Raw genomic sequence first — 17887 nt, 5'->3', positions numbered from 1 at the left:
AATGACAAAGAAAACTTCTTGCAGCTTGGTCCACTGATGACAAAGATGTTTTTTGGACCAGCTTCCAGATTTTATATTTGATATGCATCTCACTTTACATTCATTGCATGCCCTGTGGTGGATCTAGTATATCACCTTTATCTTTCCCCATCCTTCACGCTCTATTCACTGATAAAACATTCTCAGGAAGTGAAGGCAATAAATTCCTTTGGACTGGTAAAGCTGAACAATATGGCATTCAGTATCGATGAGAAACATTTTAAAAACGCAAGTCAATTATATTGTGTGTTTAACATTGTAATAAATTCCCACTGCACTTTAAAGGAGGCTCCTTAAACAAATTTTGGCATCAAGCCATTTAACGAGGTATAGGTGAACAACACTTAGTCAAAGAGATAGGTTTTAATAAGCATGTTATTGGAGGCAAGAGATAGGCAAATGCTGGCTCAGCCTGTGACACCCACATCTTAATGTATGATTAAAGAGTAGGACTTGAGGCTTTAACCTTCTGTCTGAGATACTGAACCATAATCCATGAAGTTGCAGACAACACAAAGGTGCATTTATAAAGGATGGGAGGCTGGGCTAGTGGAAATAACTCATCTCATCCTTTTCGAAGGAGCTTTACTCCACCTGCACGTCCTGAATTGCGGTGTCTAAGAGACAAGCAACTCCGGAAGTCTGTTCCCCAAATTGCAAGGCAACTGACTCTGCTTCGCAAATTGAGACATAGACTCTTTTGGTGCAGAGGCAGTGTCCCTTCCTCTGGGTCAGTGAGTCTGCTTTGCAATCCCAGCTATCCCTGAGGTGTCTATGACACACCCAAAAAGAAAATTACTTTTTGACAAATTAAATCATAACAACAAGGAGCAGTTCCCTCTCCTGATTATTTTAATCCCCCTGCTTGTTGTATGGCAGACAACTCTACAAATGGTCCCTTATCAGTCAGAACAGTCCTGCTACCCCAGGTTAAACAATGTAGAAAGAGCTTGATCTTTATCTCGTAATAAAGAATTGCTTTGAGTCAAATCACTTGACTGCTCTACCCAGGCCATAAATGTTTAAAGGCATTTTCCATTTGAACTGTGACTTAGAAAAACTACTGTGCAGAGTAAGGAATGGTGCAAGAGCGACTGAGTTACAGATCCCTGCTTCAGCCATTGCTAATAGTGATCAGAATGTGTGATTATGGCCAACTTGTATCTGCCAAGCTTTGGACCACAGTATTTCTTTGGTAAAACACCATTTTATATAAATGTTGTAAAGTAAGAGTTGTCAATGGTCATTTATCTCAGCATAGAGGTTAGATTCCACTTTTATCATGCTTTTTGCAATAACGGGGAAGTTTAAACTGCATTACAACCAGTGCAGTATTTTTGAAGTACAGTTATAATGCAAGAACTATATAGAGGCTAATTTGCACTCAGCAAGGTCCTACAAACAGCACCGTGATAGCGACTAAATAAACTAGTCACCAAGGAGAATTCCCCAGCTCTGTTCTAAACACAGAGCCAAGGGGTCTTTTCAAATCCACCAGAGAAGGCAGTTGACTTTCTCATCCAAACAAACGAGGCCTTCGATAGTGCAGTACTCCCTCAGCACAGCACTGGAGTTTCAGCTTTGATATCTTCATGCTCAAGACCTGGAGTAGAACTTGATTCGAGAGGCTCCTAACTGAGCTGTAGCTGATGCATAAATTTATTAGCAGCTGCAATGACTTCAGCATCCTTAGACAGAGGAGTTGCCTTAAAAGGGCAGGCCAAATAAACAGCTAAACAGCCATCATGACCTCCACTTCCTCCACTGCTACCAATGATACACAATGATAGATTACATCAGCTAGTTTATTGCAAGAGCTGTGTGGGAAACCAAGTTCATACGGCGCAGTGGCTAGCATTTCCACCTCTGAGCCAGAAACACTGGGTCCAACTCCATGATTTGATGTCCAAGGGAAGTGTTTATATAATGCAGTCAAAACAGTTGTGAATGAATATGTAAATCGTTCCAACACAGACTAAGGGTGGAAGAGAGTGCTCTTCAGTCACATCTTGGAAAAAGAATTGCAACCTTTACCATCACTACTCATAGTTCCAGACTATAACTTGCAGGTAAAGCGCACGTCACAGCAACATGGACCTTCTGAGTTAATTGTGCCACACCTCCGTATGCTAACTCTCATCATGGCCTCTTGTCCACCAGCTCCTGGATGTGAATCTTGACTTTTTCAGATGCAATTCCCTTCCTGGCCTCAACCCGTCCCTTTCTCTATAACCTCCTCTGGCCCTGCGCAACTCTCTGAGATCTCAACTCTGTTCAGTTCTGGTTACTGTGGGCACCCCCAGCATTTTCGTCCCATCCCCCACTGAAGGCCGTGTCTTCAGCTACCCTGGGCACTAAACTCAGAATCTCTCCCCCTTTACTTTCTCTCTGTCATCTCTCTCTCTCTCTCTCTCACTTACACCTCCACCCACACCCACCTCCCCCACTATTCCTCCCTAACCTTTAAGATGTACCTGAAAAATTAAGTGTTGTCTCTCTTTTCCTGATGCCTCTGTCTTTGGCTCCTTTACAATAATGCATCCTGTAGGAAACCTTGGGATGTTTCTCCTTGTTAAATGATACAATTTTTTTTTAAAAAACATGCTAATCTTGGAATGTGGTTCATTTGACCAGTATTGCAAAATAAGACAGCCTTGAAGTCTACCACAGGTTATAATAAAATGGTTTTTAAAAATTCGTGAAAACTTCTGCACAGGTCCCGAATTTGGTGGTGAGCAATACCATAGATTCACAGCCAAAACGTTCAGGATTAAATATTGCTTAGTTTCAGTTCCACAACTTTCCAAATCACTTACTCTGCACCGATGTTTACTTTCTTTTGAATGAATCCAACCTCTGCATAAACGAGTTGCCCCTGAATTGAAACTCTTAAATAAATCATCAGTTCTGTTATGTTAACCCTAGGAGGTTAAAGCCACGTTCTCGCCTGCTGAACGTGCCGAGGCAAACAACATCAAATGCACAGTAACGTTTAACTTCACTCAGAAATTGTAACTCTGTGTTTAACCAGTTTAGGAGATTTAGTGAGTATGAGCGAGCGAGACCTGTTCAGTGTGCATTAAAATCAGACTTTTAAATATAAAACATTTCTGCACAGTCATAAACTCACCTGAACTTACAACACACGTGGAGATTGGTACCCAGCGCAACTCAGAAATCTCTCTCCCTCTGCCCCATACTCCCAGGATATATATACCCTCATACCTCCAACTTGTAAACGAATCATTTCTCCAGCCTAGTACCTTAATTTACTCACATTTGCCTCCTTCATAAGGAATTTCGATGATTTCTCGCTCCTCCACAATTATATACTGTTAATTTAAGTCCGACAGTGCCAGTGCATATTGTCCGGGGCACCCGTTCCTGCAAATTGCAAGATTCGAGCTTATTCTCTCTTTCTGTCTCTGTGTTTATCAAGAGAGAAATTCCACTCAGTTTCCTTTGCCAGACACTTTGAGCAGACACGCCTGCTTAAAGTGAACTAGTAGCAAAGACAGACAGAGTACATACACCGAGGATACTCAGGTTTAACAAAAAAAACTGGACTTTCAGGATTGAGAGATCAACAGAGAGATATCAGCTCCGCCGGAGATTTGTCTGTCCCACTGTTTACACAGTCTCATTCCAATCCCATACACACACACACTCTCTCTCAGGCTCCTGATCTCTTCTCGGTAGCACGCAGTGTCCGAGGCAGTTTGTAACCTAATGATTTATTCCGGCCTGTTGGACTTTGAATCTGCCTCGGGGTTGGTTCGGCTATCACTCCTTAACGGAAGGCGACTGCATAATGAAACCACGTGCATTGACATAGCGCCTTCCAACACCTCCGGGCGTCCCAAAGAGCCTCACTATGAAATATCAGCATTTAAATGAAATATTAGCCACCCCTACTTTGCAATGCTATTAGGAAATGCAGCAGCCCATTGGCACACAGCCAACAAGATCCCAAAAGGTAAACCTAACCAGAGCATTTTCTCCACTGTGATGTTGAACTAGGAACAAACACAGGCCAGGGCACTTGGGAGAATTCATCTGCCTTTCTCAGAAGTATGATATGGGCTATCTTACACAGAGCAAAGAGGGCATTTGGAGTGTCAGCCATCACATAAACCTCATTCAGTTCTGCCCACCATTACACAGACCGTTCTTCAGTCAATTGATCCACTCCACATGATATCGAGATATGGTCGGATGGACTGGATAGTATAAAGGCAATGGGCTCTGACAACATTCCAGCAACTGTACAGAAGACTTACAGTCATAGAGTCACAGAGATGTACAGCACGGAAACAGACCCTTTGGTCCAACCTTTCCACGCCGACCAGATATCCCAACCCAATCTAGTCCCACCTGCCAGCACCCGGCCCCTCCAAAACCTTCCTATTCATATACCCATCCAAATGCCTCTTAAATGTTGCAATTGTACCAGCCTCCACCACATCCTCTGGCAGCTCATTCCATACACGTACCACCCTCTGCATGAAAGAGTTGCCCCTCAGGTCTCTTTTATATCTTTCCCCTCTCACCCAAAACCTATGCCCTCTAGTCCTGGATTCCCTCATCCCAGGGAAAAGACTTTGTCTATTTATCCTATCCATGCCCCTCATAATTTTGTAAACCTCTATAAGGTCACCCTTCAGCCTCCGATGTTCCAGGGAAAACAGCCCCAGCCTGTTCAGCCTCTCCCGATAGCTCAAATTTCCAACCCTGGCAACATCCTTGTAAATCTTTTCTGAACGCTTTCAAGTTTCACAACATCTTTCCGATAGGAAGAAGACCAGAATTGCATGCAATATTCCAACAGTGGCCTAACCAATGTCCTGTACAGCCACAACATGACCTCCCAACTCCTGTACTCAATACTCTGACCAATAAAGGAAAGCATACCAAACGCCTTCTTCACTATCCTACCTACCTGTGACTCCACTTTCAAGGAGCTATGAACCTGCACTCCAAGGTCTCTTTGTTCAGCAACACTCCCTAGGACCTTTCCATTAAGTGTATAAGCTCTGCTAAGATATGCTTTCCCAAAATGCAGCACCTCGCAGTTATCTGAATTAAACTCCATCTGCCACTTCTCAGCCCATTGGTCCATCTGGTCCAGATCCTGTTGTAATCCTAGGTAACCTTCTTCGCTGGCCACTACACCTCCATTATTGGTGTCATCTGCAAACTTGCTAACTGTACCTCTTATGCTCGCATCCAAATCATTTATGTAAACGACAAAAAGTAAAGGGCCCAGCACCGATCCTTGTGGAACTCCACTGGTCACAGGTCTCCAGTCTGAAAAACAACCCTCCACCACCACCCTCTGTCTTCTACCTTTGAGCCAGTTCTGTATCCAAGCTGCTCCCCTGGCCAAGCTGTTCTAGTCCAGTTACAACACTGGTATTTACCCAACATTGTGGGAAATTGCCCAAGTATGCCCTGAACATAAAAGGCAGAACAAATCCAACCCAGCCAATTATCGCCCCATCAGTCTACTCTCAGTCATCAGTAAAGTGATGGAAGGGGTCATCAACAGTGCTATCAAGCAGCACCTGCTTAGCAATAACCTGCTCAGTGACGCCCAGTTTGGGTTTAGCCAGGGCCACTCAGCTCCTGGCCTCATTACAGACTTGGTTCAAACATGGTCAAAAGAGCTGAATTCCAGAGGGGAGGGGAGAGGGACAGCCCTTGACATCAAGGCTGCATTTGACAGCATGTGGTATCTAGGAGTGCTAGCAAAACTGGAATCAGTGGGAATCTGGGGGCAAACGTTCCACTGGTTAGAGTCATTCTTGACGCATACAAAGATGGTTGTGGTTGTTGGAGGTCAGTCGTCTCAGCTCCAGGACATCTCTGCAGGAGTTCCCCAGGGTAGTGTCCTAGGTCCAACCATCTTTAGCTGCATTATCAATGATCTTCCATCCATCGTCATGTCAGAAGTGACAATGCTCAGCACCATTTGTGACTCTTCAGATACTGAAGCAGTCCATGTTCAAATGCAACAAGATCTGGACAATATCCAGGCTTGGGCTAATAAGCAGCAAGTAACATTTGCGCCACACAAATGCCAAGCTATGATCATCATCAATAGGAGACAATCTAACCACTGTACCTTGACATTCAATGGTGTTACCATCACTGAATCAGCATCTTGGGGGTTATCATAACCTAGAAATTCACCACATAAAAACAATGACTGTGAAAGCAGGTCAGACTCTTGGAATACTGTGGTGAGTAACTCACCACCTGACTCCCCATAACCTGTCCACCATCTACAAGTCAGGAGTGTGATGGAACTCTCCCCACTTGCCTGGATGAGAGCAGTCCCAACAACACTCAAGAAGTTTGCCATCATCCAGCCCGCTTGATTGGCACCACATCTACAAACATCCACTCCCTTTACCACCAACGCTCAGTAGCTATGTACTATCTATAAGATGCACTGCAGAAATTTTTCGAAGTACCTTTCAAACCCACAACCACTCCCATCTAGAAAGACAAGGGCAGCAGATATATGGGAACACCATCACCTTCATGTACCCCTCTAAGTCACTTACCATGCTGACTTGCAAATATATTGTCATTCCTTCACTGTCGCCGGGCCAAAATCCTGGAATTCCCACCTAATGGCATTGTGGGTTAATCCCCACAGCAGGTGGGCTGCAGCAGTTCAAGCAGGATGCTCACACCACCTTGTCAAAGGCAACTAGAGATGGGCAATAAATCCTGGCCATTCAGTGACACCCACATCCCACAAATGAATAAATTAACAAAAAAACACCCTCCAAAAACCTTGGCATGTTCTGTTTAATTCTTGGCTGGAATTCTTTGAGGAAGTAACACACACTGTGGAGGAAGGAGGAGCCAATGGGTATGCTGGGCTTAGATTTCCAGAAAGTGTTTGGTAAGGTGCCCATCAAAGGTTATCTTGGAAAATAATAACTCATGGTGCAGTGGGTAGCATATGGGCATGGAATGAAGATTGGCTAACTAACAGGGAGCAGAGATGTGAGTGGGTCTTTTTTCAGATTGGCAAGTTGTAACAAATATTGGAATCTGAACTATTTACAATTTATATAAATAACTTCTGATGAAGAAACGTACGGTCAGGTAGCCAATTTTCTGGATGGCAGAACGAAAGGTAGGAAAGTAAGCTGTTGACAGTGGCAAAAGGAGTTTAGAAAACTTATCGATGGGTTAAATGAGTGGACAAATGGAGTATAATGTTGGAAAGTATGAAATTATCCATTTTGGCAGGAAAAATACAACAAGAAAATTATCTAAATGATTAGAGATTGCAGAGCTCTGAGAAGCAGAGGGATCTGGGTGTTCTCATATCTGAATCCCAATAGGTTAGAATGCAGGAGAGCTAAGAAAATGTTATAGTTTATCACAAAGAGAGTTGAATACAAAAGTTGTGAGGTTATGCTCCAGGTTAAATAGGTCAGTGGTGAGACTGCATCTGGAGTGTGTAGCCAATCAGAGTGTCCACGCATGGTGATTGGCATTGACTTCTTTTTCCAAAAGTCGTTGCCATATGTGGACCTCAGAACAGAAGGACAAAAAAGTGGGATGGCAGGCACATTCCAAACCCACATTCCACCCTCCCCTGGATTCCTCTTCCCCTTCTCCGTGACCTGAGCCCCCTCCTAAACACCACCACTGACTCAGCCCTACAGATCCAGAGCCTGCACACAAGCTGCCAATCTCCACCTGCCCGCCCTGAACAATCAGTCAAGCTAGGAGTCTAAAGGGCAGTGTCAGTGCTGCCCACATGTTGATCCATCTCAAGGTGTTAGCTGACAGAATCCATACACTGCATTGAGTTTCACAACATCACAATGATCCGCCCAGGGACTGCTATGTGAGAATGCATAGAAGGAAGGTCAGCTGATGTTTCACCATATCCCACAGGGGTGCAGTGAGTATAACACTGGACAATAACTCAAACATTCAATAAACACTGAACACGAAAACACAACATATTTCCTCTCTAGTTAAGGAAATGTCCCTAACTTCCCTTTAACCATTAATATGAGTGAAACATGCCCGTAGCTCTCTGACTGAGTTGGTCTCAACAAATAACAATGACGTGCACATGAATAAAGTGAAACCAATGTAATGTGACAAATTTACAAGTGAAACATACTCTTTGTGCTCTCCAGTCTTATGTGAGAGGGAATTGGTCAGGAAAGTTGTGTCCGTGAAGCAGGGTCTTCCTGTCTGATCAGGAGCTTCTTTTATAGTCCACCGACAGAGACGGCATGGTCAGCTGACAGTGGTTTCACTTGCTTTGCTGTGTGATCACATGTGTCTCCTGTGCACATGATGGCACTTTCAATTCCAATTGGAACTGTGTATGAAACAGTAAGCTGGAATGGAGTCCCCTTCCTGTTCCATCGCTGGGAGAAGTTCAGCACAAATAAAGTCATAGAGTCATAGAGAAGTACAGCACGGAAACAGGCCCTTCGGTCCAACTCATCCATGCTGACCAGATATCCTAACCTAATCTAGTCTCACCTGCCAGCACCTGGTCCATATCCCTCCAAACCCTTCCTATTCATATACCCGTTCAGATGCCTTTTAAATGTTGCAATTGTACCAGCCTCCACCACTTCCTCTGGCAGCTCATTCCATACACTTACCACCCTCTGTGTAAAAATGTTGCCCCTTAGGACCCTTTTATATCTTTCCTCTCTCACCCTAAACCTATGCCCTCAAGTTTTGGATGTAGGGAAAATACTTTGTCTATTTATCCTATCCATGCCTCTCATGATTTTATAAATCTCTATTAGATTACCCCTCAGCCTCCGTTGCTCCAGGGTAAACAGCCCCAGCCTGTTCAAATCCTCCAACCCTGGCAACATCTTTGTAAATCTTTTCTGAACCCTTTCAAGTTTCATATCATCTTTCCAACAGGAAGGAGACCAGAATTGCACACAATATTCCAACAGTGGCCTAACCAATGTCCTGTACAGCCACAACATGACGTCCCATTTCCTGTACTCAATACTCTGACCAATAAAAGAAAGCATACTAAAAGCCTTCTTCACTATCCTTTCTACCTGTGACTCTACTTTCTGGGAGCTATGAACTTGCACTTCAAGAGTCTCTTTGTTCAGCAACAGTCCCTGGGACCTTACCATTAAATGTATGAGTCCTGCTAAGATTTGCTTTCCTCAAATGCAGCACCTCGCATTTATCTAAATTAAACTCCATCTGCCACTCCTCAGCCAATTTGATCAAGTTCTGCTGTATTTTTCCAGAAACACAAAAGCTTGCTGAAATACCATGAGAATGCTGCGCTGTGATAAAATGTTAAGATGACACCCTATCTGTACGCAAAAGATCCCAATGGGTTACTCTGCTGAATGGGGGAGGAGCTTCCCCTTTTCCCACCCCATGTTTATCAACCAAGCAACATTACTTAAAATAAATATCTAGGTACTATTGCAATGCTGTGAGCAAATTGTCTGGTGTATTTCATATTATTACCATGTTCACTACAGTATTGCTTAAAACAAGACACATTTTATGGAAGTTTTGCATCTTGCACATACCAAGATAAATCACAAGAAATACCAAAGAAACAGAGAATGTTTTGTACTGCACGAGAATGATGTGCTAATTGGTAGGCATATGGTCTCTGATTGATAGAAGCATTTTTCTTTTGACAGTGAATCTTTGTAGATAGTACGTCCTGCTGCGATTAACCGTCAGTGGTGAAGGGAGTGGTGTGTTTGGATGTGGTCCCAGTCAAGCAGATGCTTTGACTTGAATAGTATCAAGCTTCCTAAGTGTTCTTAGCACTGCACTTATCGAGCCAGGTATGAAGTATTCCATTACACTTGTGACTTGCTGTGGAGAATGCTCCAGTTAGATGATGACTGACAATTAGTTGCCAAGCTTTATTTCAATTTAAAGCAAGCAGGTTTACTCAAATTGGACAAGTCATTGCCCTGAGAATCAAACAAAAATTGACTGTTACCTACTTTGTTCGGTTGAATGTATATGTCCTTTCTGAATACAATGAACAGGGCCCTGTGAATTCAATTTTTTCGTATTTGTTTTAATTTTAATCTTTTTGCAGCAATTCTCAAGTTCTGTACTACCAATTTATAAAAGTGAGTACACTCCAAAAGTATTTCACTAGCTATTCGTGCTTTCAGATGCCCAGAAGTCATGAAAGGTGTTTTATAAATGTAAGTTCTTTCCTTAGACTGAAAGCTGAACAATCTAAGGGAGATGATGGTGTGATGCTAATGTCACTGTAGTAATAATCCACAGTTCCCAGTCAATGTTCTGGGGACATGGACTTGAATCCCACTATGGCAAACAGTGAGATTTGAATTCAATGAAAAAATCCAGAATTAAAAAAGCTGGTCTAACATAATCATTGCCAATTGTTGTAAAATCCCATCTGGATATCTCAGAAGCTTGAAATCACCTCTGTTAAAGCAGCCCATTTGATTGGCAGCTCATCTGACACTGTTAACATTCACCCTGTCTGTCACAGATGTAGAGTGACAGCATTCTTCACCATCAACGAAATCCATGTTAATAACTCACAAAGCCAGCATTTTGCAAGTGTCTACCATCCCTAGATCATTTTAGGAGGTATTTAAGAATCACCGGCATTGCAATGGGTCTGGAATCCTATGGAAGCCAGAGCAGATTTTGTTCCTTAAAGCACATGGTAAATCTGATTTTTCTTTCATATACAATCAATGATTGGTTGCCATTTACTGAATGTAGCTATTTGTTGAAATTAAACTCCCTTAGCTGTTTGGATGCAATTTGAACCTGCAACCTACAGGATTAACATAGACCTTACGGTTACTAATTCTGTAATATTAACATGACCCCATCACTTTCCCTCAATTTAGCTCCATTACAAACATTAGGAAGAGGTTCAGGGAGGACTAAAATCATTTGGGAGAGAACTGTGTGAGACAGCAATATGTTGCAGGTCAGCCTACCTTTTCAAAGAGAAATGATTCTGAGTATAAGTTTTTATTTTGTAAGAGGATGCTTGCAGACCTCACACAACTTCTGGAAGGAGAGACAGACTGGAACATAGTTGAGGTCCATACAGTGATCCTTAGACCACCAGGCACATTCTGGCAATGACGGTACCTGCCCATTCGCAGTCTCCTGTCTCACAGCCAATGTCCCAACCAAATCAATAATTACCCTTCAATTTAACTTCAACATTAGCTAGTGGTCCTTCTAAGGGAACTTCCAGAAATGCCAAATCAAACATAGCAGGAAGTTTTCCCTGGTGTGTGGGCAATACTAATCACTCAACCAACATCATTAAGAGCGAATATCTGGTCGTTTCCACATTCCTGTCCCTTGAAATTGCTATGCATTAATTGGCTGCCAATGTTTTGCACATTACAACAAAGAATAGCAACCTCCCCTACTGCTATGGCTCTTACTTGTAGCTACGTCTGCAGAAAATTTGCTCACTTGGAATGTCATGTTGATGTCTTGCACAAATGTCAATCGCATCTCACAATGACCATCTCAGACAAGAGACAATCTAACCATCTCTCCTTGGTGTTCAATGGCTTCATTATTGTTGAATGCCCCACAAACAACATCCTGGTGGGTTATCATTGACCACAAACTGAATCAAAGCTGCCCTATAAGAATTGTGGCTACCACAGCAGATAAGAGGTTAGCAGTTCTGCAACAAATAACTCACCTCCTGACTCCTCACAGTAGTGTGATGGAATACTCTCCACTCGCCTGGATGGGCGTAGCTCTAATCAGATGCTCAAAATAACTGGGACATAACAGGCCAGTTGACTGGCACCTCATATAACAGTAAGAATGTTCACTCTGTCCACCACTGATGCAGAGTGGCAGCAATCTGCATTATCAACTAAATAAATGGCTCACCAAAGATTTTTGACTGCATCTTCCAAACCGGCAACCTCTACCATATAGTAGGACAAGGGCAACAGATACATGGGAACATCACCACCTGCAAGTTCTTCTCTAAGCCACTCATCATCCTGATGTAGAAAGATGTTGCTGTTCCTTCATGATCATGGGTCAAAATTTTGGAACTCCCACCCTAATGGTATTGACCTGCAGCAAATGGACTATAGTGATCTTAAAAAGCAACATCTCAACAGGTGGTTCAGGATTGGCAATAAATACTGGGCTGGCCAGCAATGAGCACAAACCATAAGTGAAGGAAAAACAAAATCAGGATGAATTCCAGGGAAAGGTTGTAACATGTAGCGTTTTATTCCTTCGTCCTGAACAGAAGAGAAGGATTCATAAATGTGTCATGATAAATGAGATGAGAGCAATGTGGCTGAGATTCTTTCACGCCTGAAAAATCCAGTTTGAACTTGAAGTAAGGAAATTAGACATAGACTTGAAAAGGGGAAATTTACAGGGTTACAGTGACAGAGCAGAGGAATGTATTCTTGCAAAGAAGAAGCAGAGAGGTAATGGATTGTTTGGTGTATTTATGTCAGCTGAAAGATAACGCCATAAGACATAGGGTCAGAAGTAGGCCATTCAGCCCATTGTGATGCTCCACTGTTAAATGAGATCATGGATCTGATAATCCTCAACCTCATTTTCCTGCTTTATCTCCATGACCCTTGGCTCCCTTACTGATGGGACCAGCAGATGGGGATAATGTGAACATGAATGGCAAGAGTTTCCTCAAACCTTTTCTCGAGCCACTGTCGAAACACAAGCTTGTATGAGCCTTACTCCCACAAACTTACTGCCAACCTGGAGAAAACATTCTTAGCCCAGATGGTTCCCATTGGCAGGCAAATCAAAGTCATGAGTCTGTGACCTTAAAATAAGCCCTTAAAGTAAATAAAAGGGGAGAAATTCTTTCACGCAAAGAGTTATTGTGAGCATGAGGAACGTTTTGTCACAGCTGAAATCTGAAATCTATTACAGTCTTCAGGAGGGTGTTGGTTACTGTAATTACTTAAAGAACCATACAGTGCAAGCTGGGGAGGCAGCATGGAAAGTGAATCTGTATTAAATCAATTATGACAGGGGTTCAGTTCAGTGAAAGCCAGATCCACCTCCTGTGCTGAAGTGTCAATGATTTGATGTAACCCACTCCAGATGTTTATGACTGTGCATGTGAATCGTTTCAGTTTCTTTCTGTACACTCTTTCTTTGCTGCTTTCCTGACCTTCTGCATTTCAGAAATTTTTGTCCATGAGAATAATACAGCAGACTGAAAGCGACCACTCGCAGAAACAGAGGAACAAGGGAATTCTCAGCAACATTGTGGGTCTTCTGGTTGAATCCTCAGAGAAATACTAATATCCCACTATCTCTCATCCTGTTTTACTGCAGCTGGAGTTTACTTGCTTCTGGTCAGTCCAAGTGCCTTGTCCAATAACCTATCCCAATGCTCCTGGTGATGGCGGGATTGCGCCTTTCAGATGAGGTATTAAACTGAGGCCCCATCTCCCTCTCAGGTAGGTCAGAAAGCACCAGTGGCTAATCATTCAAGAGTAGCTGGTGGCACAAAGGTAATATCGCTTGACTAGTAATCCGCAAAGACCGTTCCCTCCGTGACTACCTGGTCAGGTCCACGCCCCCCTACACCCACCCTCCCATCCTGGCACTTTCCCCTGCCACCGCAGGAACTGTAAAACCTGTGCCCACACCTCCACCCTCACCTCCATCCAAGGCCCTAAAGGAGCCTTTCACATCCATCAAAGTTTTACCTGCACATCCACTAATATCATTTATTGTATCTGTTGCTCCCGATGCGGTCTCCTCTACATTGGGGAGACTGGGCGCCTCCTAGCAGAGCGCTTTGGGGAATATCTCCAAGACACCCGCACCAATCAACCACACCGCCCCGTGGCCCAACATTTCAACTCCCCCTCCCACTCTGCCGAGGACATGGAGGTCCTGGGCCTCCTTCACTGCCGCTCCCTCACCACCAGACACCTGGAGGAAGAATGCCTCATCTTCCGCCTCGGAACACTTCAACCCCAGGGCATCAATGTGGACTTCAACAGTTTCCTCATTTCCCCTTCCCCCAACCTCATCCTAGTTTCAAACTTCCAGCTCAGCACTGTCCCCATGACTTGTCCGGACTTGTCCGACCCGCCTAGCTCCTTTTCCACCTATCCACTCCACCCTCTCCTCTCTGACCTATCACCTTCATCCCCGCCCCCACTCACCCATTGTACTCTATGCTAGTCTCTCCCCACTCCCACCCTCCCCTAGCTTATCTCTCCATGCTTCCAGCTCACTGCCTTTATTCCTGATGAAGGGCTTTTGCCCGAAATGTCGATTTCGCTGCTCGTTGGATGCTGCCTGAACTGCTGTGCTCTTCCAGCACCACTGATCTAGTAATCCAGGATGCCAGTTCTTGGGACACGGGTTCAAGCACTTCATTCCACCCACTGACACCACCCCCCACCCAATAGCAGATGGTGAATTATGATTAAAATTCTGGAGTGAAAGAAAGCTAATTGATGGCAACCATGTAACCCCTGTTAATTATTGGCTCACTAATGCCCCTTTAGGGAAGGGAATCTGTTACCCTGACCTGGCTGCAGATAAATAAATGGCAAGTGCTGGAATCCAAAGTAGACAGGCAGGAGGCTGGGAGAACAAAGCAAGCCAGGCAGCATCAGGAGGTGAAGAAGTCGACGTTTTAGATGTAACCCTTCTTCAGGACTGGGGGTGGGTGGGTGTGAGGCAAAGGCAGGGTGGTGAAGTGGGGATAGATGTAGACAGGTAGAGGATACGACCTGGTTGGTCAGTGGGAGGAATGAACCCAGTTGGTGACAGGGAGGAGTGCTGGCCTACACCCGGCCTCAGGCCTCAATAACATGGTTGACTCTAAGAGTTGGATAATAAATGCTGACTTTGCCAGTGCTGCCCACAACCCAGGAATGAATAATTTAAAAACAGTTAACCCCTCAACCCAAAACAGATCCCATGTTATCTCACTTCTACGAACACACAGTTGGCCATGGAATGCTTTGGGACATCTAAAGGTGGGGCAAGGCACTATGTAAATGCAAGTAGTTTTCTTTCTTCCTGATGAATTGTCAGCACTGTGTCTCACCTGGTCATTGAAACACAAAAGAGATGTTGAAAAAGCTGCAGCAGTGGGAGGCCAAATTCCATAAAAGACAGCCGCAACATGAGAGGACGTTGAGTAGGGGAGTTCTCATCTTCACCACATCCAATATCCCCAAGTAGAACAGAAGACTTCCACCATCTGCTATTAGTGATGGTGGGAGGTGGGGGGTGAAGGTGGGGTTGCCTGAACCCATGCCCCAAGAATTGGGGTGATATGGTGGCTCAGTGGTTAGCACTGCTGCCTCACAGCACCAGGGACCCGGGTTCAATTCCAGCCTCGGGGGACTGTCTGTGTGGAGTTTGCACGTTCTCCCCATGTCTGTGTGGATTTCCTCCGGGTGCTCCAGTTTCCTCCCACAACCCAAAGAGGTGCAGGTTAGGTGAATCACCCATGCTAAATTGCCCGTAGTGTTCAGGGATGTGTAAGTTGGGTGCATTAGTCAGGGGAAATGTCGAGTAATAGGGTAGGCTACTGTTGGGAGGGTAGAATTGGTCTGGGTAGGTTTCTGTTGGGAGGGTCAGGGTGGACTTGTTGAGCCGAAGGGCCAGTTTCCACGCTGTAGGGATTCTATGATACTTACCGCTATGGGATTGATTCTCATCTTGTGGACTCAACACAATTCAAGATTGAAGATATTGTGGCCTAGAAACAATCTTAAGAGTCTAATTGATTGCAAGACACTACAGAGTGCCCTGAGGTCATGAAAACTGCTACATAAATACAAATCCTTTCTTTACAATATGGGTCGAAAGGAGGATGGCGTAGTGCTGATATCACATGACAGGAAATCCTTGAGACCCAGGCGAATGCCCTGGTGATGTGGCTTCAAATCTCACTGTGGTAGATGGTTGTATTTAAATACACTTAAAACATCTGGAATATAAAACTAAGCTTGGTGATGGTGACCATGACAACTGCCAGTTTTACCTTGTTTCCAAATCTCATCTTGCTCATGATGTCCTTTAGGGAAGGAAATCTGCCATCCTTACTTGGTCTGGTCTACATGTGACTCCAGACCTGCAGTGCTATGGTTGACTCTTAACTACTTTCTGAAATGGCTGAGCAAGCCACTCAGTTCCAGAGAAATTATAGATAGCTGGCCTGGCCTGGCTCGTGATACTGCTTATCCACCAATGAGCAATAAACTGAGAAATTCCTGGGAAGACTCAACAGGTCTGACAGCATCTGTGGAGAGAAAGCAGAGTTAACATTTCAGGATCAGTGACCTTTCTTCAAAGATGTTAGCTCTGCTTTCTCTCCACAGATGCTGCCATACCTGTTGAACTTTTCCTGCAATTTCTGTCTTTGTTTCTGATTTCCAGCATTCACATTTGTTAGCAGATTCTGTGAATAAAAAACTGCTGTGAGGTGTGCTATAACTGACCTCCACGGTGGCCTGAGTGAATCCATACGTCAGTATGCATCGGCCCTTGTTTTCCAACCTGACCTCCTGCTTCAGGCAATGCTGGATTTCCTATACCAAGGAATTCAGCAGCATGGGGAAGCCCATTCAGCCCATCTTGGCTGTGCCAGCACTTTAAAGGGTGATCCCATTCATCCCCCTCCCCCTATTATTCTGCAGACACTTCTTCCATATCCCTTTCAATGATGATCACTGAGTCTGCATCCAGCAGTGCATTCCAGATTGCAAACACTTGCTGAGTGAAGATGATTTTAATCTCTGCTCTGCTTCTTCTATCAACTGGCGCCCTCAGGTTATGGGCCCATCTGCCAGCTGCTCTGTCAATGTAAGTCTGAACATCCCAAAACCACAGCCTTCCTTGCTGCAATAATCTCATCTATTCTCTCCTGGAACTGAACGCACACATATCCATCACTTCGACTACTTTTTCCCAAATCAACGCTCATCACATTTAAAAAGAATGGCACATGTAAGGGCAAAGGTGGGAGTGGGATTGGGATGGATTTCTCTTTTTCATTGGACTCAGGCAAGATGTGTAAAATGGCCTCCTTCTGCATTGTAATATTGATCAAAGGTCAAAGGTTGCAGAGTTTATTAACAAGAGTGGGATCTCGCGGGATATGAAGTGCACCATATATCTAAAACCAGTTTTTGCATCAGTCATCAAAGTCTACCCAAATATGTGAAGAGAAGGTTATACAAGTTTTGGCTTACCTTGTTAGTCTGTCAAGTCTCCAGGAATCATTTCAATGTCCCAGGGGCAGCTCAGTGGTTAGTACTGCTGCTTTACAGAGCCAGGGACCTGGGATTGACTCCAGCCTTGGATAACTGTCTGGGCGGAGTTTGCACATTCTCCCCGTGTCTGCATGGGTTTCCTCTGGGTGCTCCAGTTTCCTTCCACAGTTCAAAGATGTTCCGGTTGGGTGGACTGGCTGTGCTAAGTTGCTCAGTGTCCAGGGATGTGTGGGCTAGGTAGATTAGCTGTGGGAAAATACAGGGATGGGGTGTGTCTGAGTGGGATGCTCTTTGGTCTTGGTGGACTGAATAGCCTGCTTCAACAGTGTAGGGATTCTGTGATTCTACTACAAGAATTAGGAACAGCAGTAAGTCTCTAGAACCTCTTTTGCCTTTCAATAAGACTGTGGCTTCAAACCCCACTTATGCCTTTGACTATCATGTTCATCAAGGGTCCACCTCTGCCTGAAAAAATATTCAATGACTCCACTCCTACTCTCTGGGGAAGAGAATTTCATAGACAAGTGACCTGAAAGAAAAATAAATTCTCCTCAGCTCAGTCTTAAATGGGA

General features: G+C 44.2%; 1 protein-coding gene across 2 annotated transcripts in view; it reads right to left on the bottom strand.

The window, feature by feature from the left end:
• The window catches only part of kitlga (kit ligand a), a 155062-nt gene extending 151335 nt beyond the window's left edge, over positions 1 to 3727 (bottom strand). For both annotated transcript variants that reach the window (XM_060839255.1, XM_060839256.1), the window contains exon 1: positions 3317 to 3727. In XM_060839255.1, the coding sequence (XP_060695238.1) occupies positions 3317 to 3331 (15 nt within the window). In that variant the 5' untranslated portion in view covers positions 3332 to 3727. The remainder of the gene's footprint in view (positions 1 to 3316) is intronic.
• Positions 3728 to 17887: the final 14160 nt, after the last annotated feature.

The sequence above is a fragment of the Hemiscyllium ocellatum genome, chromosome 19 (genome assembly GCF_020745735.1).
Source record: "Hemiscyllium ocellatum isolate sHemOce1 chromosome 19, sHemOce1.pat.X.cur, whole genome shotgun sequence".
Classification (NCBI taxonomy): Eukaryota; Metazoa; Chordata; class Chondrichthyes; order Orectolobiformes; family Hemiscylliidae; genus Hemiscyllium; species Hemiscyllium ocellatum.
This window is presented reverse-complemented; position numbering and strand designations above follow the sequence as displayed.